Here is a 25,292-nt window from a genome sequence, read left to right as displayed (position 1 = left end):
GCTTATTTATTTTCGAGAGAGAGAGAGACAGAGCATGAGCAGGGGAGGGGCATAGAGAGAGGGAGACACAGAATCCAAAGCGGGCTCCAGGTTCTGAGCTGTCAGCACAGAGCCCGACGCAGGGCTTGAACCCACGAACGCAAGATCGTGACCTGAGCTGAAGTTGGATGCTGAACCGACTGAGCCACCCAGGCGTCCCCAGTAAATTATATTTTTAAAAAAGAAGTGCCAAAAAATAATAAAAGAAGTGCCAGATTGCATGTATGTGTGAGGGGAAACCCCCTGCATTTATGGGTTGTACAGTGGAGAGGGTTCAGTTGCCGAAAGAAACTGAGGAGGGAAGAATACTAAGGAATGGAATTGTCTGGAGTGTTGTCCAGGGACAGGGATGGTGGGGAGTGGACTTATAAGCAGTAGAATGGTCAGTTGGGTTTGCTCTGAATCAAGGTCAGGTGAGAATGAAACTCACTGAATTTGGGAGTTGAGAGGTTATTGGAGGCCTTAAGAGGAGTAATATCAGGGTGGGCTGGGTGGCTCAGTTGGTTGCACGTACGACTTTTGATTTCAGCTCAGGTCATGATCTCATGGTTGGTGGGAATTGAACCTGGTGTTGGGTGTGGGCCCACAGCAAGGAGCCTGCCTGGGATTCTTTCCCTCTCTCTCTCTCTGCCCCTCCCCTGCTCACACTCTCTTTCTCACCCTCAAATAAACAAATAAATAAACTTAAAAAAAAACTGTTTAATAGGGGTGCCTGGGTGGCTCCGTCGATTAAGTGTCCGACTTCAGCTTGGGTCATGATCTCATGTTTCATGGGTTTGGGCCCCGCGTCGGGCTCGTGCTGAATGCTTGCTCAGAGCCTGCAGCCTCCTTCGGATTCTGTGTCTGCTTCTCTCTCTGCCCCTCCTCCGCTCATGCTTTGTCTCACTCTGTCTCTCAAAAATACATAAATGTAAAAATAAAAAATTAAAAAAAAGTTTAATTGAAAAAATAGGAACCCCCCCGTATTATTAATTTTATAGTTTAAAATATTTTACACATATACCAGTACATACTAGTGCTTTCAAGTTTGATAATACCTGAGGACCTAACTCTGATTCTTCACTTACCAGTAGTTATTATCCAGAGGCAGTATAATAATCCGCAATTCAAGCCAAATAGACGTAGGTTTGAAACCTGGATTTGCTGTTTCTAGCTGCCTTTTAAGATACATGGGCCTCAGTTTCCTCTTCTAAAAGGTAGTTATAAGAGAGCCTGTCTTAAAATGTTGTTGGTAGAATTAAATGTGATAATGTATCTAAAGGTGAGCTATTAATATTATCAATGAAATTAGGATAATTTTTAGTACCAATTTCAGTGTTTCTCATCTTCCTCTCTTTTATTATCTTTTTTTACCCTGTGTTCAATACAACACTTTGTTAAGGTATGTTTCAAGGCAACAATTGTCATTTTCAAAATTGTGATCTACCACTTGTTAGTCGGAGATTTTGTACTGCATGGGATAAAGTATAAGCCTTTTAAACCTTTTGTAGTTTTTGTGGATTCCAGATGAAGAACGTATCTTTTTTTTTTTCAAGTATATATTTTTTTCAGTTATCTCTACACCCAACCTGGGGCTCAGACTCATGATCTTGAGATGAAGAGTTGAATGCTCTTCAGATTGAGCCATCCAGGCATCCCAGAACCTGTCTTCTAATTTTAAATGTGGCCCTGTTTTCTATTAATTATTTATGCTCATGATGGAAAATATAGCTAAATTTACCAAAAAGCAAGCACATGTTTGAAGTCTTGACATTTGGCCTTAGAATATAATGCATATCTAAAACTACTTGAGGGGTGCCTGGGTGGCTCTGTAGGTAAAGTGTCTGACTTTGGCTCAGGTCATGATTTTGCAGTTCCTGAGTTCGAGCCCTGCATTGGACTCTGTGCTGACAGCTTGGAGCCTGGATCCTGCTTTAGATTCTCTGTCTCCCTTTCTCTCTGCCCCTTCCCTGCTCATGCTCTCTCTCTCTCTCTCTTTGAAAAGTAAACATTAAAAAAATATTAAAAAAAAAAAAGTACTTGAAATTAATTTTAAGACTGAGATTTATCGATAATATTTTGTAAACCATAAAAAAGAAATTGATGTGATTCTGAATAAATTTTGTTTGGAGAATACAACCTTTTTATATCTGAGTATCTTCTCAGAATGGCCAAAAAAAGCATAGTTTTATGAAATGATTCATATGGTTTTACAGTTTCATGTACAAATGACCACTCAGCTGAAGTCTGTGGGCTCTTGGCCCTCCTTTCCAGAACTTTGACACTGGCTTGGATGGAGACAGGGATGTTCTTGTACCTGTACCTGCAGAAGGGCCGAGAAAAGTTTCCCCTGTCCTGTGTTGGAACGTGCCAGCTATAACTAACAGTAGTCTTTGATTAGCTAGTTGGCTGTGTTTTCATGTGGTATAATTCATTTGTGGCTAGTGTTTATTGTTAGCATGGCCCATTCTTTTTACCCTTTAGATACAGGCAAATAACTCTTCTCTTTTCATCTGGGTATTGACTCTTCAGATATTTGAAGGGCAGCATTCTTGGCCTCCCTTCCCCAAGACTTCCCTTCACTAATTTCTCCTCATTCCTGTTCCTCATCCATTGTACCATGGTGTCTATATCCTTTGCCATCCTGGTGGTTTTCCATTGTAGGCATTCCAGTGCTTCAGTGTGATTTTTCTTAAAATGTGATCATCCGAGTGGAATCAAAAACAGTGGATGCTGTCTGACCCATGAAAAGTGCAGGGATACTTTTCCGTCTGTGGATCTGGATCGTCATAACCTTAATAAAGAAGCACCATTCTAAGGTTTTTTGGCTTTAACTTAAGAAAAATTTGCTCATGGTTCATTTTGAGTCTACTGTCATGTAAATTTCAAGGTCTTACTTGTCTCTGGCCTTCAGCAACGAATAATTTAAGAACTATAATGCCACTTAGTGAATTTCATTTTTTCTTTAGCTCTATTGTATAGTAATTAAATAAATATTTAGTAGGCATTTTACTTTGTCAGTTTTTGTGTTTCCCATTTAGTTTTTAACTTTTCAAACAGTTGGCTTTCTTATTTTTGAATTTCTAAAAGATATTTCATAGGATTTATATTCTCTGAGGCCTGAATTTTTTTTACTCACCATTAACTGTGCCCATTGTGAGATGTGGCTGCACTGACTACATGACTTATCCACTGTCCTAACAGATTATTCTCAAGATTTTTCTCAGATTATTCTCTTATACTGTTGCAAAGAGAGTTGCTCAGAACATTTTCATGCATGCTTCCTGGAACACTTTGCTGTCTCTAGGCTGGTTGTATACTTGTGCAACATAATACATGATACCATATTATTTCTCAAGTATTTGAACCCGTTTACACTCTTACCAGTGTATCTTAAGTGGTCCTGTTGATTCACTACCTGTCCCAACACTTAATCTGAATAGATATCTTAAAAAAATATGAATAGATTTCTTAATTTTTGCTCATTTAGTGGGTACAAAATGGTACCACTTTTTTAGTGCTTACTGTTCAAAGAGAGAGAGAGAGCATGAGCAGGGAAGGGGCAGAGAGAAAGGGAGACAGAGAATCTAAAATGGTACAAAATGGTATTTAATTGTGGTCCCAATTTGCGTTTTCCTGATTATGAATAAAGCAGAGACTCTATTTATATGTGTTTATTAAACAAACAAAAAAAAACAACGGTTGGCTTCGTATTGTGTAGTAACCATTTAAAAATGCTGGAGACAGTGCATATAACATCTGAAGAGAGAATATTGCAAGATTTAAAAAATCTTCCTCCTACAGAGTGACTAAACAATATGTTTGATGTACTCTGTGATATTTGTGCGATCAGATACATCCTGGATCATACTGGCCTTCTGTCTCGACCTGGGAACCTGGCCCCCAGGTTAAATCCCTTGGAGACCGATTGCCTAGGTTTAGAGCCTGACTGCCACTTAGTAGCTGTATGATTTTGGGCAACTTACTTAACTTCCCCACACCTGAGGCTCCTAATTGGGAGACTTAAGAATATCTGCCTTAGAGGGTCTTTTGGAGGAATGAGTGAGATAAGATGTGTAAAGTGTTAAGCTCACGCCTAGTGAAAGGCAAACAAACAATAAATGGTAGTTCTGTCATCATCGGGAAGCACATTTCAGTTTTAAAAAATAATTATAAATGAATTTTTGATGATACTACCCTTTTGTAAATTAAGACATTTTTTCCTGTCTTTTTTCTCCAAGTAATCAGGTATAGACACAAGTTATTGGTCAGAAGAGGCAGTAGATAATTTTACCCATCCCACTTTTCACGTGTCGAAAAAGTGGATTTTGCTTCCCTGGGGTTCTGAGGTTGGTAGCACAGATGAAGAAAAATCACATTAACCTGTGGTAAGTATACTAAAAGAAGTACGCGTGAGGTACTTACCGGAGTTTCTCTACTTGTCTCCTTTAGTTCTATTTATTAATCTATCCTACCTAAAGCTGTGGGAACAACTGTCTGACTTAAATGTCTTTTTCCTGCTCAAGAGCCTTAAATTGCCTCCTGCATCCCAAATACAGTTCAGACTCTTTAGTCTGGTATTCTTAGCCTTTTATGTTCTGTACGGAGTTTATTTTCCTTGTGTTTCTACCACTACTTCTAATATACCTCAATTCTCTTGGTAAATCCAACGCGCCATTTTCAACATGCTTTCTGGCTTCCACGTAGTATGCTCCGTCTTTTTAGAGGGTTTTCCCCTCTATCACTGTTGAAGGTCCATGGATAGCTTTTCACCTAGCCTCAGAGCCGTACATGTCTCAGCCGTAGCGTTTCTTCCTCCTGGCACCACTGTGTGATTTGTTTCCACAAACTTTTGTTCAGTCCTTCATTTATTCATTTATTTAGTAAACATGGATCGAAGTCAGACAGGAAGGCTCCTACTATCACTTACCTCTTTTTCTCCTGGGTGTGCTGCCCACGAGAGGCAAGAAAACAATTTACTTCATCTGGGTAAGCAAACCCACCTGAGGTTGCAGGAGGCGTGGGAGAACAGGTGCATGGAGCCACGGATGGAAGTGCCGAGTTGGAGAGGCCTGGAGGGAAAGAGGTGTGGGTAGCCTGTGGTCCCGAATCTGCTGTTTTTCCAAGTTGGTATGCTCCTCTGCCCATAGTGGCAACCGTTGGTTACATTTCTTAGTTGTGTAGTGAAAGTATGAGGGGCTGGGGTGGTGATTGTGACTTGGCAGCATATTTCATAAATTGTTTGCCAGTATTAAACACCAGGTTTGGTTTGGCTGTTGCTTTCTCTTTGGGCTAGGTGTATTTTCTTTGAAGTGAAAACATCAGTCTTCTTTATGGTTTTAAATGAGATAAGCCTCTGTGATACTTTATGTCAAAGATACCTACAACATTGTGCATTTTGTTGAGACTCCTGTTTTTAACAAGTGCTCGTGTCCTTGAGTTTTGCTGTGCCAAACTCCTGTTAACTTGAATGAAACGTTATAAAATTAGATCTGTTACGTGGTAAAGAAGCTGGGTCAAAGGATTTTAGTTTCTCTCACGTTGAAATGAAAGCAAAATTTTATGGTGCATTTATTTAAATCCTTCTCATTGTGCTTTTTCCCCCTGAGATTTTTACTTGTTTATTTATATATTTACTTATTTATTTTTGAGAGGGAGACATAGAATCTGAAGCAGGCTCCAGGTTCTGAGCTGTCAGCACAGCGCCTCACATGGGGCTCGCACTCACTAGCTGTAAGATCATGACCTGAGCTGAAGTCGGACGCTCATCCGACTGAGCCACCCAGGCGCCCTTCCCAGAGTTTTGTAAACTGCTTCTGTGAGATAGAAACAGAATCCAGGTAATGAGGTACTGGAGTAGCTGCTGGCATCTTCTAGAGGCAAATCTATTCTTTTTTGCGGTACAACATGTAGTCATTCAAGTGGAAGCTTCAGTTACAGGTGATTTCTGTTTCTTTGCATATGTATCTGAGCAGTATAAGTAGTTTTACTTTATAAGTAGTTTTACTTTTTTTAAGTATTTATTTTAAGAGAGAGAGGGAGCTAGCAAGCAGGGGAGGGGGGGAGAGAGAGAGAGAGAGAGAGAGAGAGGGAGAGAGAATGTCAAGCAGGCTTCTGCACTGTCAGCACAGAGCCCGATGGGCTCGAACTACTAACGTGAGATCAGACCTGAGCCAAAACCCAGAGTGGGATGCTAAACCGACTGAGACTCCCAGGTGCCCCAGCTCTCTCTATATCTTGCTCAAAATGTATTGATAGTTAAGAATTGAGTATCCATTCTTGGGTGTGGTAAAATTTAGTATTTTGTGTTCTGACTTATCTTTGCTTATGAATCTTATTTCAGCCCAAGAGTCCTGTTTTGCCTCCCCAGGATAGAATATGGCCCCCCCCCCCCACCCCCCGCCTCCAGTCACGTTCTCTCTCCCTTGTAGTTTGGATGCAGGCACGTAAACCAGATCTTGTCACTTAGATGCATCCAAGAGAGATTACGTTTTCATGTTTAAATGATTTCTTAGATCTAGGACAATCTTCCTAGATATGAAGAGAGAACTAATTCTTAAAAAGAAAACTAGTAATATTTCTCCTGATATATGCAATCAGTCTTTAACTACGGTAGGACTCCTAAAAGGCTCTACTTTTAGACACAGCGTTGTGATAAAAAGAACAGGCCTCAGAGCTAGACTGCCTGGATTAAAATACTAGTTCTGCCACTTAACTAGGGTGTGCCTTTGAACAGGCTACTCAGCTTAGTTTCCTCATCTGGCAAGTGAAGGTAATTAAATTCCTCACTTCATCGGTTTGTGATAACAACTATTTCTGGGAATACATGGGAAGTGTTTTGAATAGAATAGGCACACAGTCCATTGTTGGCTCAGTGATGATTACTTCAGAAGATGATTTTGCTTCCTACTTAAAATAAAAACAAGCAACAGGTATGAATGCTTTTTAACTTTGTGCCCCGTTAACCATAAACTTGCGGACAGTCCTCACCCATAGGTAATCAAATCTTTTTCCTTTCTCAGAGGACAGAAATGGATTTGTGCACCGTGTTGAGCCTATCTGAGATTTGATAGCTGGAGCACTTTGCTCACTGGTTTCATTTTTTGTCATGTTCAGAACCTTAGCTCTAACACTGGAGAAGGATTTAGGATTTAGAGCCTTGTGTAGGGCAGGATGGAGAGAAGAATAAAAAGAGAGAGATTGTTGAGCTAATGTACAGCAGCTAGGTGAGTTAGGGAAGAAAAGGATGTTAGAAAAAAGGGAAGAATCAAGAGAAGAATCATAATAAGGTTCAGGAACAGGCTTTTTGTGTAAAACGTTGAGAGCATTACAGATTATGTTGCTTGGATACCTAACCTATTTTCAATGTTGGGGAAACAGGATCATGACTTGGATTGGTTGCGATAATTATTTTTTTTTCTAAGAACTCTTTCAGCTCTAAAATGTCCATATTTTTTTGATATTCCGTTCGCCCTAAAGCCCCCAAGTAAAAATAATTATAAGAATTTTGAAAGAATTTAGGAACTGAATTTAGAAAATACATTCCCCCTTTTAAAGTGTATATTTGACATCTGGTGATTAACCTTAAATAGGGAAAACCATCACAATTGTAGCAATTTGTTTTTTCTTTTTCATATTTTCTTCCTTAGAACATTCATTCGTTTAAATAGTTATGTAATAATTTAGGGAAAAGGGGTAGAATTATTAAAAGATGGATGTGAAGTAGCTGATGGGCATCTTAGAATTCTTACGTAAGAGGTATTAGTATTGTGTTTTTATACAAGTTAGCCAGGATTAATGAGCATAACATTTGCTTAATTTATAAATTAATTTGGACACTTTTTACACTTCATTATCCATTCTGCGTAAATTTTTTGATGAGTTAGTTTGCTTAAGGCAACACTAAGCTTTCTCATTCATGTAGAACCTATTTAGCCCTTTTGGTTTATCTCATGGGCAGAGCATAAAGTGCTTGACAAAATTTGATCTGACAGCTTTACAGTTATGTAACATAGAACAGAAGCTTAACAACAAAAAAGAGGGAGAAGTGAGTGATTTATCATAGCAACCTATATTTCTGTCTAGAGCTTTACCACTTTTTTCTTGCCTCTAAACTGTAGCAGAACCGCCATAAGGCTAGTAATTTAAAGTCTTAACCAGTATTTTTTCTAAATAATTACAAACATTTAGAGGTGAAAAGGTCCTTAGGATTATCCTGTCCAGTTGCATCACATTACTAATGAGAATACAGAAGCTTGAAGAGGGTAAGTAACTTGCCCAGGGTCACTGACTTAGCTAGTGGCAGAGCTGACCCAGGAACCAGGGTCATAGAATTCCAATTCCAATTGCTCTTTCTGGTGTAATAGGTGAATAGAATACTTAATAACAAGATAATTGTTGCAGTATTTTTCAAAAGGAGCTTTCTTATAACCATGACAAATATGATTTTGCATATTGAGTAAAAATAATTGTATTGGGAGGCATGTCTCATTGTACCTATTCTTCTAGCCCTACTAGTGGTATGATGTTCTGTTTCTTCATGTATAGATTGAAGCTGATAGAAATATCTCACTATATATCCAATGTGGCTGTGGCTTTCTCTTTAAAGTCTTGTATATGGTCCCTTCTCAGTAAGTATTACCTGTTGCTATTAACCAACTGATGTATAATAGTTTCTGTCTTCATTTAAATACTATCAGGTGATTATTTAGCCAATAAAACTGAACACTGAAGCAAGCAGTAATAAAAGTAATGGATCTAAGGAGAGATTTGCAACACAAAAACATTTTAGAAGAGGTGTATGTGTGTGTGTATGTATGTATATGCACATTGGAATTAGAGAAATACTTTCTAATTCTTTTCATATTAAAAACTATGAAACTATGGTTGTTTTTAAACTCTATTCAGAAATCACAACTTGTAAGTAAAATTTCTCTCCCCAGTAATGCTCTTTATGCAAATTTCAGAGTATTTAACTTGTAGGACTACAGGAACACATGATTGTTCCATTTTGTGTTTGTGTGTGTGTGTGTGTGTGTGTGTGTGTGTGTATGAATAATCTTTGGCTAATAATAATAATAAGCCCAGAAGCAATGTTTTTCTGTTTAAAGACTGTAGTCTACAAAGGTTTAAGAATGAAGGGTAATAAATTTGTTTTTACACTTTAATTAATTTAGTCACGTTGTTCTTGTCTTTAGTCATATACCTATAGTGCAGTGTTTTCTAAAATGCACTGATGTATTACTGGTGATTTAGGAGATGCTCTTAAGTGGTTTTAAGATGAGTGTTTAAATGATGGTAGTTAAAAATTTTAATGCTGAATAGGAAAACGTGTAATCCGATGTATCACATTGGTGGTTTTATAGTTACGGGTGAATAAAATATTTCTTAAAAAAGTGGCTTGAGATTCTGATGTATGCTGCAACATGCAGCCTTAAAACCATTGTGCTAAGTGAAATAAGCCAAATGCTAAGAGACAGTTATTGCATTGCCTAGAATAGGCAAATTCATAGAGACAGGTAACAGAATGGTGGTTATTAGCAGCTGGGGAAAGAAGAAATGGGAAATTATTGTTTAATGGGTACATAGTTTCTCTTTGGGATAATGAAAAAGTTGTGGAGATGAACAGTGGTGATGTTTATACAACAGTGTATGCTTACTGCAGTGCTTACTGCTGCAGAATTGTAAATCTAGAAATGGTTAAAATGCTGCGTTTTATATGCATGTTATACTAAATTAAAAAAAAGCAGAGGGGAGGAAATAGGATGAGAGGTGTGTGTATTTTTAAAGAAGCAAATTGGGGGGTGCCTAACTGGCTCAGTTGGTAGAGCATGTGACTTTTGCTCTCAGGGTCAAGAGTCCAAGCCCCCGCATTGGGTGTAGAGCTTACCTAATAAAAAAGAAAACTGAAGAAAAAAAGAAGTCACTTGAGAAATGTATTGAATAGTGATGTAGGCACTTAACACATTGGGGGAAATGTTCGTGGTGGTATGCAAATTATTGAAGGTTGGGCAACACGAGAGGAAAGTTCAATGGCTTACAGAGAGTGGCACATGTTTCAGTCTCAGTGAGCTGTGGACTAGTGGGTGGGCAGACACATGACTTTTACCTGAACCGTATTAGATGAGAAACTAAGCCCTCTCTAAGACTGGTTATTGCCCTCAAATTGTCTTATTCCGGGCTATAATCTTGGGTTCTTTATTCAGATCACCTCCTTTGCCTATTTGATAGAATTGTTGTCTTTTTAATAATGAAACCAAAAAACTGCATTTAAAACACGACATTAGCATTTAAAATCTTTTAAAAACCATAGCATAGTAACAGATGAAAATCACCTATAAACTTGCTGTCCCGTCAAGACTACTTTTCATTCTGTGTCCATTTTGTATTCTTTGCCTCGACTTTAAATCTAAATCTAAACTTGTAAATTAAGTTTTTGGTAGCAGGCTTCAAACATTAACTTCTGTTTCACTCTTTATTAAAAAAAATTTTTTTAATGTTTATTTTTGAGAGAGAGAGACAGAGATAGAGACAGAGCGTGTGCAGGGGAGGGCCAGAGAGAGAGGGAGACACAGAATCCGAAGCAGGCTCCAGGCTCCGAGCTGTCAGCAGTGAGCCCGATGTGGGGCTTAAACCCACGAGTCATGAGATCATGACCTGAGCCACAGTTGGATGCTCAATCACCTGAGCCACCCAGATGCCCCTGTTTGATTCTTTAGATTCTAATTACTGTTAGCAAGTTAAATTTTTATTCTTATTCTTAAAAAAAAATTTTTTTTAAGATTTTATTTTTAAGTAACCCCTACACCCAACAAGGGGCTCAAACTCAAAACCCTGAGATCCAGAGTCACAGGCTCCACCTACTGAGCCAGCCAGGTGCCCCCAGCAAATGAAATTTTTAAATGTGTTTCATTCATACATAGCTTGTTCTGGTAGCTAATTTTCAACAGAGTCTTTTGGTTTAAGGGAAATGGTATACTAGTAATCTTTCTTGAGCATTGTCTAGTCAGTGGTATGGACCATTAAAGGTCTCTTAGGGTGCCTGGTAGTTCAGTTGGCTAAGTGCCTTCAGCTCAGGTCATGATCTCACAGTTTGTGAGTTTGAGCCCCACTTTGGGCTCTGCTGTAGGTTCGGAGCCACCTTCGGATCTTCTGCCCCTCTTTCTCTCTGCCCCTGCCCTGCTCGCTCGCTCTCTCTTTCTCTCTCCCTCGCTCTCTCTCTCTCAAAAATAAATAAATAAACAAAAATCTCTTAATGCTTTACATGGATATAAAGCTGGAATCTTGTCTACAAGTAAAAACAGTTATACATTCTCTTAACTAGTGTCCTAATTATGTGTCTTTCATCTACTATTGACCATTTGTTTTGTGTTTTTAGCTTGACCTAAAATTTTAATCTTCATTAGAATAGTTAGATCGGACTATAGAATGTAATGATGTATTTCCTTAGTTTGTTTTTACGTACTGACTTTGACAGAGATAAAAAGATAGTCTCAAACTAACAAATAAGCTTGCTTAAGTATTGCTGTTTTATTTTATGATCCTTTTCAGACTCCACCATCTTAGTTATATATAGGCTCCTGGTTGGGCTCTCTTAAAATCTTTAGGTTTATTTTTCCTTTTTATAAATTGGCTGGAAATCTTGTGGCATTGCTTTCGTCAATAGTTTGACAAATGTATCTTGCTTTCTCCCTTTATTTAGACTTTTACATTTACTGACAGATGGGCTGAATTGGTGTGTTCTATTTCTAGGTTTTGATTTTAAAAATCAGTTTGATTAAATATATAAATATACAGCATTATTTGAATAAAATAATAAATTATTTGAATAAAATTAGGTTCCCAGTCATATGTGCACCAAGTTTTAAAGTTCTTAGGATCAAGATTTCAGATTATGGTAAAAAAAAAAAGTAAGTTCTCATTATCCTCATATCTTCAAACTTCAGAAAAATATATTTAATTGTATATAATTGTTACTGTATGTGTCCTGTCTTTCATGTGTTTATCTCATATTTCCATTAGATATTCAGTTCTTGGTTACTAATATTTTTGTTGTGATAAAACGTATCTGAAGGTCACTTCAGGGAAAAGTAACTTCTATTTTCTCAGTTGATTTTCTTCTGCCTTTCCCCTTTTAAATTTTCCTTTATCAAAACTGAAGAATTTATTGACAAATAGAGCAGTTCTGCTCTTCAGTTTTTATTTTGGGTAAATATAAAATAGGAAAATTTTAAAACGAAATTATCTGTACTAACTTTATACTTCCTTTAAAAACTGGTAGCTCCAGGGGTGCCTAGGTGGCTCAGTCAGTTAAGCGTCGACTTCACCACTCGGGGCTTCGAGCCCTGCGTCAGGCTCTGTGCTGATAGCTCAGAGCCTGGAACCTGTTACAGGTTCTGTGTCTCCCTCACTCTCTGATCCTCCCCACTTACACTCTGTCTTTCTCTCAAAAAGGAAAACATTAAAAAAAAAAAAAACAAAAACAGAAGAACTGGTAGCTCAGTATTTGACGTAGATTGTTTTTATTTAACTTTTTATCATGGAGATTTTAAAGAGTACACAAATAAGCATCCTCTCCACAATGCATCTGACAGGTCTCTTAAGTTTTCTTTTTATTTCATTTATCTCTCTCTCTCTCTCTCTCTCTCTCTCTCTCTCTTATTTATTTATTTATTTATTTATAATGGAGTTGTATTTATTTTTTTTATGAGTGGGGGAAAAAGGCAGAGGGAAAGGGAGAGAGAGAAACTTAAGCAGGCTCCACGCTCATTGTGGCGCCTGATGAGGGGCAGATCATGACCTGAGCCCAAATCAAGAGTCGGACACTTAACCAAGTGAGCCACCCAGGTGCTGCTCTTAAATTTCTTTTAATTTACATCAATTTCCACTCTTTTTTTTTTGAACTCCATTCTCTGTTAAAGAAGCTGAGTTCTAAATATGGATGGCTGCATACTTATGGTTTCATTTCATGCTTGTCTAATGGCTTGGTTAGATTTGGGTCCAGTGTTCTTGTCATATCATGTGAGAATGCATATGTCTGCTCATCTTAATTTTAGTAAGATTGGTCGCTGTAGGTATACAGACCTAACACTAATGAGTGCATGTATCCCTACCAAAATAATCATACCCAAATATTCATAGGAGCTCAACTGTCCATCAGTAGTAGAATAGGTAAACAAACTGTATTTGGTATGATGGAACACTACATAGTAATAAAAGGGACAAATTAACTGGTCTAACCAACAATATTGATGTTTCATACAGAAGTAATGTTGAGTGAAGAGAGTTAATGCAACAAAGAGCCTGCTGTATGATTTCAGATATAAGAAGTTCTAAGATGGGCAAAATTGTCTATTTTAAACGTACTCTAAGACCAATGAAATAATACTACCTTATTAAAAACTTTGCCCCCTTCTGATTGAAATAGCTCCCCTTAATCATATACTCAGTTTCCATAGGTATTAGGATATATTTCCATATCTTATTACATTGGTTTGTCTATTCATATGCTTGTCATCACATTGTTTAATGTTTTGATAGTACGGTGCTTTTTTTCTGTTGTTTTTTTTTAGATTTTATTTTTTTCATGTTTGGTTACTTATTGTGAGAGAAAGAGAAACAGAGCATGAGCAGGGGAGAGTCAGAGAAGGAGATAGAGAATCCTAAGCAGGCCTGATCTTTACCTGTGCCGAAATCAAGAGTCAGATGGCTGGGGCACTTGAGTTGCTCAGTTAAGCATCCGACTTCAGCTCAGGTCATGAATTCATGGTTTGTGAATTCGAGCCCTATGTCAGGCTCTCTGCTGTGAGTGCAGAGCCCACTTTGGATCTTCTGTCCCTCTCTCTGCACCACCCCCCAAATACATAAACGTTAAAAAAAAGATGCCTAATTGACTGAGCCCCCCAGTTGCCCCTAGATTTTATTTTTAAGTAATCTCTACAGCCAAGTTGCAGCTCAAACTTACAACCTTGAGATCAAGAGTCACAGGCTCCATCTACTGCGCCAGCTAGGTGACACCCCTTTTTGTTATTTATTTTATTTTAGTTTTTAGAAGTAGACTCTGCTCAGTGTGGGGCGTGAACTTACAACTTCAAGATCAAGAGTTGTGTGCTCTACTGACTGAACCAGCCAGGTGCCCCTAAAAAGTTTTATGATAACTTTTTTGTTTTTTTAAATTTGTATTTAAATTTTGGTTAGTTAACATACAGTGCAATATCGGTTTCAGGAGTAGAATTCAGTGGTTCCTCACTTACACACAACACCTACTGCTCATCACAAGTGCCCTCCTTCGTACCCATTATCCATCTAGTCCATCTCCCACCCACCTCCCTCCATCCACCTTCAGTTTGTTCTCTATTGTTAAAGAATCTCTTGTGGTTTGTTTCCCTTTTTTTTTTTTTTTTTTTTTTTTTACCTCCCTTCCCATATGTTCATCTGTTTTGTTGCTTAAATTCCATGTAGGAGTGAAATCATATGGTGTTTGTCTTTCTCTGTCTGATTTTGGTTGACATAGTATGTTCTAGCTCTATCTATGTCATTGCAAATGGCAAGATTTCATTCTTTTTGATGGCTGAGTAATATGCCATTCTATGCGGGCGTGCCACCTGCCCACCCACCCCACATCTTCTTTATCAGTCAGTGGACATTTGGGCTCTCTCCATAGTTTGGTTATTGTTGATAATTATGTGTTTTAGTATCTGACAGGGTTCATACTTTTCTCCAATCATTGCTCTGCCTTTTCAGGATTTTTCTAGCTACTCTTGCTTATTTATTCCTTCTAATTAACTTTATAATTTGTTTTCCCTCAGGAAACAATAAAACCCTGAAGGTATTTTCATTAGGATTCCATTAAATTAATAGATTATCTTAAGGGAGGACTAATACCTTTTTGGTGGTGAAGCATCCTTTCTAAGAATATGGTTTGTGTTTCCTGTTTGTTCACTTTGTTTCTTATAGTAATGTTTTAGACTTAACTAGGTTTCCTATTGTTTATTGTTAAATTTAAGCCTGTTTTAATTTTTGGTGTTTAAATGGGGTCTTATTTTCTATTTTTACTCATTTTTTTCCATTCATTATTATTTTTTTTTTTTACCAGTGGTTATTGTAAATATGAAGGCTTGATTTATATGTTTAATTTTATATCTTGCTATTTGACTATAATTTCGTATTATTTGGAATAATTTTTCCATTAATTCTTTGGGATTTTTCAATTAAATAAATTATTTGCAAATTGAGCTGGAGATAGTCTTCTGCTGCAACCCTCACACCTATCCCGAATTGTTATGCCTTAATTGCTTTCTCTCATCTAATTGCATTGACAGATACCTATATAATTTTATATAGTAGTAGTGTCCTTATTTTTCTTGGCTTTAGTGTTTCCCCACTAAGGTGTTGTTTTTTTTTTTTAATATCTATATATATGAGAGATGTAATTTACATGCTGTAACGTTTACCTATTGCAACTGTACAATTCAGTGATTTTTAAAATAAATTTGTAGGGTTGTACCATTACTATAATCCAGTTGTAGAACAGTTTTGTTATTCCCAAAAGTTCCTATGTGTTTGTCCTTTTACAGTGGCTTAAATGTTGGCAGGTATAGGATGATATATGCGTGTGTATTTATATGTAAATATGTATATCCTATGCGTGTATAAATATATTTTTATCATTTTAAGGAATTCATTAATTTCTATTTGTATTAAATTAAAAAAATTTTTTTACTCTTTATTTTTGACAGAGAGAGAGAGAGACAACATGAATGGGGAAGGGGCAGAGAGAGAGAGAGGGAGACACGGAAACCAAAGTAGGCTCCAGGCTCTGAGCTGTCAGCACAGAGCCTGATGCGGGCTCGAACTCACAGACTGTGAGATCATGACCTGAGCCGAAGTCGGATGCTCAACTGACTGAGCCACCCAAGTGCCCCATATTAAATTTTTTTTAATGTTTATTTATTTTTGAGGGACAGAGTGTGAGTGGGGGTGGGGCAGGGAGAGAGGGAGACACAGAATCTGAAACAGGCTCCAGGCTCTGAGCTGTCAGCACAGAGCCAGACATGGGGCTTGAACTCGTGAACCGCAAGTTCATGACCTGAGCCTAAGTCAGACGCTCAACCGACTGAGCCACCCAGGTGCCCCGATTAATTTATATTTCATTGCTTGCTTTACTACAAATGAACGTTTAAAAGTTTTATTGTTTGATAAACATTTTCAATCAGTGGGCTCAAATTGTTGTCTGTCTTGGCATAGTGAAAATGAAGTTTCCTTGAAGTGTGGTGTTACAATAAAATTTTTTTTTTCTATGAGTAAAGAAAGGTAACATTTCATATTCTGAAACATTTGTTCCATGTTGTTTGTTGAAGAGGATGGCATTCCCTGTGGATATGCTGGATACTTGCAGTCATGAAGAATTGGAAAATTCTGCTGAAGATTACATGTCAGATCTAAGGTGTGGCGACCCTGAAAACCCTGAACGTTTTTCTCTTCTCAATATCACGGTAAGGTGTGCTAAGGTGATTGTAATCACTCTTTTCAGTTGAGTTTATATGTGAAATCGTATCTGCTTACTTTTTAAAATGTTAACTACTCACTTTTGAAATTTTTATCAAAAGACTATTCAGTAAAGTGAATAAATATTGATTTGTTAGTATAGCAGTATGATCAAGTTTTAAAAAAACACACTCTACAGGTTATTGCTTAATATTTATATTATGCCTTTAAAATTATATGTAAGTTGTGTAACAGTTTGCTGAGACTGGTTATGGGATTTGGGCTGACTAAATTTAGATTGAGAATTTGTGATTTTAGAAGGTTTTTAAGAAAGAAAAATCAGAACACTAAATTGCACATTTTTGTACCACAGATCTTCCTTTTCCTGAAGTACTAGAATCAAGCTTTCTAATTAGTAAGCATGATATATTGTGAAAGAAAGATAATTAGACTTGGAATTGTTAGAATTTCCCTGTGAACTAGATGGTAGGCAAATTCTCTAACCTTTATAGGCCTTGTAGATTTCTTCTAGTAAGTGATGTTTAAGGGATTCTTTAAAGTCTCTTCTTGTAAAGCACCGGTATTTTATAATTATCTGAATTGTAGTATCATCTGTAAGTGGGGAATTATGGTCAGATTAATGAAGGTAGGCAAACCTTAGAGTTTCATGTATCTCACTGGAAAAACCGATTTACCTGTCTGTTGTCTTTTGCTATATAAAATGGAGTTTTTTTCCCGTGAAATTGTGTAACAGATAATAAACTAGTGTCTTTTTTAATGAGTTTATATGTACCATATCATGCCTTTGTTTTTATTTGTATTTGTGGCTAGAGTACAATAATAATATTTATTGAAATAAACTTCAGTTTTTTGTCCCCGAAGATAATAAAATTCTTGCAAAAGGGAAGTCTGATACAATTTTTTGACACGAGAAATACCTTCTATGAAATTACATAATTAGCATTAATGTAGGAAAAGTTTAATATTTTGGTAGAAGCATGTTGTTTTTGTCCTATATTTTCTTAACAGACTTTTCACTAATCTTTACTCACTTGTCATTTCAGATTCCTATTAGCCTGTCCAATGTAGGCTTTGTACCTCTTTATGGTGGAGATCAGACTGAGAAAATTCTTGCTCTCTTTGCACCTGAGGACTCACTCACAGGTACCTTTTTTTTTTTTTTTTTTTTTTTGCTTAATAAATGGGGCACATTGTATTATAAAGTGTAGATATATTTATCTATATAAACCTTATCAAATAGTAATATTGTATGCTATAAGACTTAAATGTTAATAATCATTTATTCTATTTTTAGCTGTGGCACTTTACCTTGCTGATCAGTGGTGGGCTATTGATGATATTGTGAAAACATCTGTCCCTTCTAGAGAAGGGCTTAAGCAGGTAACAAGATCCTGTATTTAAAAGTGTTTCTTATGAGGCCATTTCACAGTTTGTTTCCCATTAAACATTGATAGTTCTTAAAGTTATTGAGCATTTCTCCATTTTAGTATGACCAGGTTGTATTAGATGATTAAAGTTTCATTGTTTTGATGAAGCTGGTACTCTGATTGGGCTTCCTCAGTTTTATGTGGCCCTGAATGTATCTGAGAATTGAGTGATGAAGAGTGAGTCTCTATGGGTTACTTGAATGGTAGTTACCTGTATTGGCTTCAGCTTCTGATTTCCGTATAGGGTAGAGAAAAACCTAGTTCCCTCCGTGTGTTTGCTTAGGTTCTCTGTCTCTAGGAGAGACTGACCAGGAACCTTGCCTATCAGGCCCATTTCAGGTGGTCTATTCAAGTGCTCTACACAGTGGAATAGAAGGGAGATCCTCACTAGCATTCTTCCAGGCTTTGTCCCTTTTTTTCTGTCCTCGTCACCATCTTCTCATTTCCTTCGAGGAAGACATAGATGACCTGAATTCTGCATGCCGCAGTGCTGAATGGGAGAACCAGGCTGTGAAAGGCAGAATTAAGAAACAAAGAGGATCTAACGTGATGAAAAGTAGTTACCCATAGGTTCAAAAAAATAACTGCACATGTACATCGTGAAGAATAAGCTAAAACAGCGCATATGAAAACGATTGGGGGCTTTAGTTAATTAGAAGTAAAATGAAGGTAAACAAAAAAGCTAATACAAGAACTGAAGTTTATATAGCAAAGCCCCATTGTTTTAGCAGTTATCTTCAGTGTTTTTGTCTGTAGTATCTTCAAGCCCCAATGGGAAGAGAGATGATAAGGATCTGGAGCATTTCAAGAGTGAGAACTGGAATGGCAAAAGTACCCAAAATTGCATTAGATCAGTCCTTTCTTTCATTCGTTCCTATGTTCCTGTGGTAGGAATTTAGGGGAATGTCATGGCTCTCTTCAATTATTTTTAGACTGTATGGCTCCAGAGTATCAAAGTACAGTCTTTGGCTGTAGTCAACTCAGTATAAAGAAGAATTATATACTGGTCAGAGCTGTTCAAGGAAGGAATGGGTTGCCTGGAAAGCAAGTGAGCTTTGTCATTTCATGTGTTGTTTGGTATCTGACATCTCCTAGTGTGTAGTATAGTTAAGGGTTTTTGTTTAGTTTTGAGAGGAGTGTTGGTATATGGGTTAATGCTTTTTTTCTCCACTCACCTAATTATAGGGCACTCTTGTTTTTCTTCAAGGAGGCTTGAGGAGAAATACCTTATGGGTAGTAAGTACTCTTGTTTTTAGTAGTGAAAGATGTCTGTGGGAGGAAAACCCCATTGTTTGATGTCAGAAAGTTGGTGAGTGGTCCCTGTGACCATGTAACCCTGCATGTAGGAAGTGAGGCTCTGTTTCTGTTCTGTGACTGCCCCAAGTTTGTTTTTTATCAGACTTGCCTGGTACCACTGTCATCACTCATCTGATCTGGCAGAAGGGTCTGTGGGTATGTATGTGGGGTGAGGTGGGTGTTTCTTATAGTTGTCTAACTATAGACATGACTGTTAAATGAACATTTTACCTGGAAAAAATGAGAGAGATTCCTTTCCTAGGAACATAATTATGGATTTCCTCATCAAGTAAGGTAATGGTTCTTAAAGATCTAGAGGATAACAGGAAGCTTTCTTTTTTTCTTTTTTTTTTTTCTTTTTTCTTTTTTATTTAATATTGAGACTGGAATGGGGTGAAAAGAACTGAAGCAGTAGAGGTAGCCTGGGTCTGGGCAGCTGGTAGCAGAAACAAAACACTTGAGCGCTAAGGAAGAGATGGCTAGATCATTGGTACATTGGAAATTAGTTTTTCCTGTTTTAGAATTTTGCTGAGAGGCACTATTTCCATGCCTATGTGTCTATAGAAATGGATTGTTGTTGGCATGAGTGGTTACTCATCATTTTTACTGTGATGATAAGTTTAAGAAATCATTATTAGTGTATTTAAAGTGCTTTGTGCATGCCAGTATGAGGTGTGGAAGCAGGGAGCAAGGTGGATAGCATCTCTGAATGCATATCATAACTGTTGTGCCTGTGTCTGACTCTCTTTCCAGGTGAGAACTCTTGGGGAGAGAGTGGTACTGTATGTTCTGAATCGAATTATTTATAGAAAACAGGAAATGGAGAGAAATGAGATACCATTCCTGTGCCATAGCAGTACTGATTACGCTAAGATTCTGTGGAAGAAAGGAGAGGCCGTTGGGTTTTATTCAGTTAAGCCTACAGGTAAGTCTTTAAAAGTTATTTAAACTACATATTATGGAAGCTTCCTTTTTAGACCCCAACTGTATCTGTATCCTTTTAAATTACTCTGTAGAGTTTAAATTGACGTGATTTTACTTAGTATTTCTTAGGAGTACTTTGATTCTACCTTTCTATGTAAAAGAGGATTGTTAGGAAAGTCTTTTGAAAAAAAAACAAAAATAAACATTTGACAGAGGGTAAGATTTGTACACATATGTGTAAAGAGAGGTGTACTTTGAGCCTCTGATTTGGCTGTCTTGACTTCTTACCATGCCCTTCTCTCTCTCCCTCTCCCCTCCCCCCCCCCCCCCCCCTTTAAATTTTAGTTAGTTAACACACAGTGCAATATTGGTTTCAGGAGTAGAGTTCAGTGATTCCTCACTTATACAACACCCAGTGCTCATCACAAGTGCCTTCCTTACTACCTATCACCCTTCCCTTAATTTAAAGTGGTTGTTTGATTCCTGCTGCTGTCACCATTACAGGCTCCTTTTAAAACTACTCTCTACCTGTGGACCAAATGCATGGCCTCTGTCTGCCTCACACAAGTGATTAAGCCTGATTTATTAAAGGCAGCTTTGCTAATTACCATGAAAAACAATTTATTTCGAGAATTTAGACAACTTTGAAATTGTTAATCTTCTGAAGTTTGGATTTTTTTAAAAGTTTATTTATTTTGAGAGAGAGAGAGAGAGAGCACTCGAGTGCACAAGCAGGGGAGGGGCAGAGAGAGAGAGAACCGAAGCAGGCTCTGCACTGTCATTTTGGAGCCCAGTGTGGGGCCCGAACTCACAAACTGCAAGATCATCACCTGAGCCGAAATTGAGAGTTGGACACTTAATCAAGACTGAGCCCCCGAGACACCCCTGAAGTTTGGATTTTTGATCCTAAGACTTAGCTATACCCTATTCCTAAAAGATGGGTGCCACTTCATTTTGCTTTACCTATTTTCCTGCTGTTTCAATTCCCTGGAGGTACTGAAGCCACAAAGCTCTAACTTGCTTGATCTGTGTATACATATATACCCACCACATAGCAAAGTCGGCCTGCTCTGTACCTTGACCGGAAGACCTTTCGTAGAGAACACTCAGATTAATTTTTGGTCTTTTTTACATTTCACACCTTCCAGATTTAGCTTTTTTTTTTTTTTTTTTTTGGTCTGATCAAGTTTGGAACTAGCTCATAGACATTTGGAGCACATATTAGTTTATACTTATTTATTTGGAGCTTTGCTTTAGATGAAAGGCACACAGTTAAAGGGCATAACATTGCTCTTTGAGTGTTTCTGATCAGTACCTGATTCCAGCAGCGTGCTTCTCTTCCTTTTTCATGCTCATTTGGGCTCCTTCTCTCCTCTGTGACCTGGCCTCTAGTTTTGCTTGTTCTGGTAGTTAACTAAATATTATATCCTGGAGCTTTCAAGTGCCGCTTGTCTACCACTTTTAGCACCTTCCGCAATTTTCTACTAATTGCATTACCTCCTTACTATTTTAGTTCTTTCCCACTTTTAAGTTTTGGCTCTCATCCACCAGATAACAATGCAATTAGGTGTGCTTATACCAGACTTTGAATTAATAATCATTTAATTCAGTCTGAAACTATTATTTTTTTTTTAAAGGAAACCCAAGTGTAAAATATTTTGGAAAAATTGCTCAAAACAAATACTAAAGCACTTTCTATTTTATTTTTTAATTTTCTTATTATTTATTTATTTTTTTTGTAATTTAACTTTATTTTTTATTTTTTAAAGTTTACATCCAGATTAGTTAGTATATAGTGAAGCAATGATTTCAGGAGTATCTTCCTCAATGCCCCTTACCCATTTAGCCCATCCCCCCTCCCACAACCCCTCCAGTAACCCTCAGTTCTCCATATTTATGAGTCTCTTCTGTTTTGTCCCCCTCCTGTTTTTATATTATTTTTGCTTCCCTTCCCTTATGTTCATCTGTTTTGTCTCTTAAAGTCCTCATATGAGTGAAGTCATATGATTTTTGTCTTTCTCTGACTAATTTCACTTAGCATAATACCCTCCAGTTCCATCCACGTATTTGCAAATGACAAGATTTCATTTGTTTTGATTGCCGAGTAATAGTCTGTTGTATATATATACCACATCTTCTTTACCCATTCATCCATCGTTGGACATTTGGGATCCTTACATACTTTGGCTATTGTTGATAGTGCTGCTATAAACATGGGGGTGCATGTGTCCCTTTGAAATAGCACACCTGTAGCCCTTGGACAAATGCCTAGTAGTGTAATTGCTGGGTCGTAGGATAGTTCTATTTTTAGTGTTTTAAGGAACCTGCATACTGTTTTCCAGAATGGCTGCACCAGCTTGCATTCCCACTAAAACACTTTCTGATAGAAGTATTCATAATCTATGTATCAGGAAAAAAACTCCCAGTAACAAAAAGATAAAATCTTTATTAAACAAATATGTATTGAATGAAAGCCTTATGATATTACTCTTTATGATTTTTAAGTTAAATAGCATATTGGTATATTGGGATATTTGTTGGGATGTAAAATTAGTTTTGCTTTATAAAAGGATTTATATATATATTTATATATATATATATATAAAAGTATATATATACATTTAAAAGGATTTACATATATATTTATATATATAAGGATTTACATGTATTTGTATATATATAAGGATTTACATATATATTTATATATAAAAGGATTTACATATATATTTATATATAAAAAGGATTCACATATATATTTATATGTATATAAGGATTTATATATATATTTATAAGGATATATATTTATATATGCTTATATATATATTTATATGTGTATATAAAAGGTTTTATATATATAATAGGATTTGACTGTTTATGAAGTCAAATCCTATTACAGTGTAATGAAATTTAAGAAACTGTATAATTTTTTTTTTTGTCTCAAGTACAGAGATCACTGTGGGAGACTTAGAGTTTGTATGGTTTTGGGGTTATGGAGATGTCATTATTAAAAGTAGTTTTTTATAGTAGCTTGTGTGAAATCTGGAACATAACTCAAAGGGAATTCACAGAATTTAATAACATCATTATAACAAAAGATTTTCTGGTCCCTTCTATAGTTATTGAGTATTTTTATCTATTAAAAAAGGAATAGGATTAGTGCTGAACCTTGTCTCATTCTGGTAGTAAGTAATATTCATTAATGGACTTATAAACCAAAAAAAAAAAAAAAGTGAGATACATCTATTTCATTCAAGATACATTTTGAGTAAAATTTTATTTTTCACCTAATAAGTAATTTTCCATATGTAGAATACATTTATGTTTTGATCCATTGTGTACTATTATTAATGATGATAATAACCCAAAATTTATTTTGGTTTCATAATTAGAACTGTATGGTCACAAGAAATTTTAAAAATCTATATTTATGTACAGGTATGTTTTTGCACTGAAAAACAGTTGAATAATCAAGTATATAATCCAAGAATAAAAGTACATTACATGATGATAACATTCTGTAGAATACATATAAGAGAAATAGAAATTCAAGGAGAAAAAGGAACATCATAACATTTTTGAGTGGTAAGGAATGGTTAGTTCAATAGTAAAGGAACAGTTAAGGGGATAATAACGGTTATCAAATTGATAATAGTTTCTAGGGTCCGTTAGATTTATTAAAGTGATATAATTTTTGTTTATCTTTAATATTATTAATTGTAAAGGGAAAAAATAGTACATTTACATAGAGAATCATGGCAGACACTCTGTTAACTAATAAATCATGGTTAATATCACCAGGAGTAACACCTGTCAATATCATGGACTCCTGATCTCTGATGTACTGAGAAGGGCATAACATGATTTTTGGTATTTTTGCCCAAAACACATAACCTTAATTTTATAATGAGAAGACATTTGCAAAGCCAAATTGAAGGTTATTCTACAAACTAACTGATCAGTAATCTCTAGAAGTGTCAAGATCATGAAAGACAAAGGTGGAGGAATTATCAAAGATGAGAACTAAAGACATATTAAACGAAATCCAGTATGGAATCCTAGATTGGATTTGGAAACAGAAAAGAGGCAGTAGTGGAAAAAGTGGTGAAATTTGAATAAGGTTCTAGTTAATAGTATTTTATCAATATTCATCTCTTGGTTTTGATAATAGTACTTTGATACTGTAAGAAGTTAGCATTAGGGGAAGCTGGATGAAGGGTATATTGGACTCTGTATTTTTGCAAGATTTTGTAAGTTTAAAACTTTTATAATAGTTTCTTAGAAGTTGATATTGGTAATATGATAGAAATTCTATCCTTGAAATTATAGAAACTTAAGAAAATTTTAGATGTTACCAAGAGATGTGAATACGTGGTATTTCAAAAAGTTTTTAAGGTTACAACATGAGCAAAAATGTTTGAGGAATTTGAAGTGGCCAAGAGAAAAAAATTGTTTGTTTTCTTTTTTTGAAAAATTTTAGTGTTGGTTTTAGAGAGAGAGAATGAGAGTGTGAGCAGGGAAGGGTCAGAGAGAGAGGGAGACACACAAGCTGAAGCAGGCTTCAGGTTCTGAGCTGTCAGCACAGAACCTGATGCAGGGCTCAAACCCACGAACTAGGAGATCATGACCTGAGCTGAAGTCAGATGCTTAACCTACTGAGCCACCCAGGTGCCCCGAGAAAAAAAAATTTTACAAATACCAATGTAAGTGGTTCGTCTTGGAAAGGTCCCAGTCAGATCATCCTTCTGTGAAGCTCATTGTCAGCCGTCACCACTGTGCACACAGAACATCTAGTCAGCTTTTTAATGTCTCATTCCTAACTATGAAGAAATTGCTTAGTTAGGGAAAGCCACTGATAGGAAATATAGAGACCAAAAAAGAATTAAAGCAATTTGGAAGAGACAGACAATGCAGAAGCAAAACAACTGTTAATATAGTCCTTACACTGATGAAGTGAGGACAAGATATATTAAAAGAATGTGAATAGAGCTCTTGGAAATTCAGAATTACAATGTATGAAAGATAAAGTTGAGGAAATAGCTCAGAAAGTAGAACAACTACAACATGAACCCTAAATGATGGAAAAGAGGAAAGAAAATTACAGGAATGGTCTGAAAAATAGGT

At 36.5% G+C, this 25,292-nt stretch overlaps 1 protein-coding gene across 9 annotated transcripts in view; it reads left to right on the top strand.

Annotated features, from left to right (window-relative positions):
- The window catches only part of FAM169A (family with sequence similarity 169 member A), a 94,825-nt gene that overhangs the window by 25,709 nt on the left and 43,824 nt on the right, over nucleotides 1-25,292 (top strand). For 5 of the 9 annotated variants that reach the window (XM_015536546.2, XM_042988418.1, XM_042988397.1 and 2 more), the window contains exons 2-5: nucleotides 16,377-16,511; nucleotides 17,568-17,667; nucleotides 17,819-17,904; nucleotides 20,001-20,172. In XM_015536546.2, coding sequence (XP_015392032.1) covers nucleotides 16,380-16,511; nucleotides 17,568-17,667; nucleotides 17,819-17,904; nucleotides 20,001-20,172 — 490 coding nt within the window. In that variant the 5' untranslated portion in view covers nucleotides 16,377-16,379. Of the gene's footprint in view, nucleotides 1-4,259; nucleotides 4,407-8,565; nucleotides 8,649-15,808; nucleotides 15,822-16,376; nucleotides 16,512-17,567; nucleotides 17,668-17,818; nucleotides 17,905-20,000; nucleotides 20,173-25,292 lie in introns of those variants that run through there. The other 4 variants (XM_042988389.1, XM_042988374.1, XM_042988382.1 and 1 more) reach the window with 3 other exon arrangements.

Source organism: Panthera tigris, chromosome A1, assembly GCF_018350195.1.
Source record: "Panthera tigris isolate Pti1 chromosome A1, P.tigris_Pti1_mat1.1, whole genome shotgun sequence".
Classification (NCBI taxonomy): domain Eukaryota; kingdom Metazoa; phylum Chordata; class Mammalia; order Carnivora; family Felidae; genus Panthera; species Panthera tigris.
Note: the sequence above shows the minus strand (reverse complement) of the source record. Positions and strands in the feature narration are given on the sequence as shown.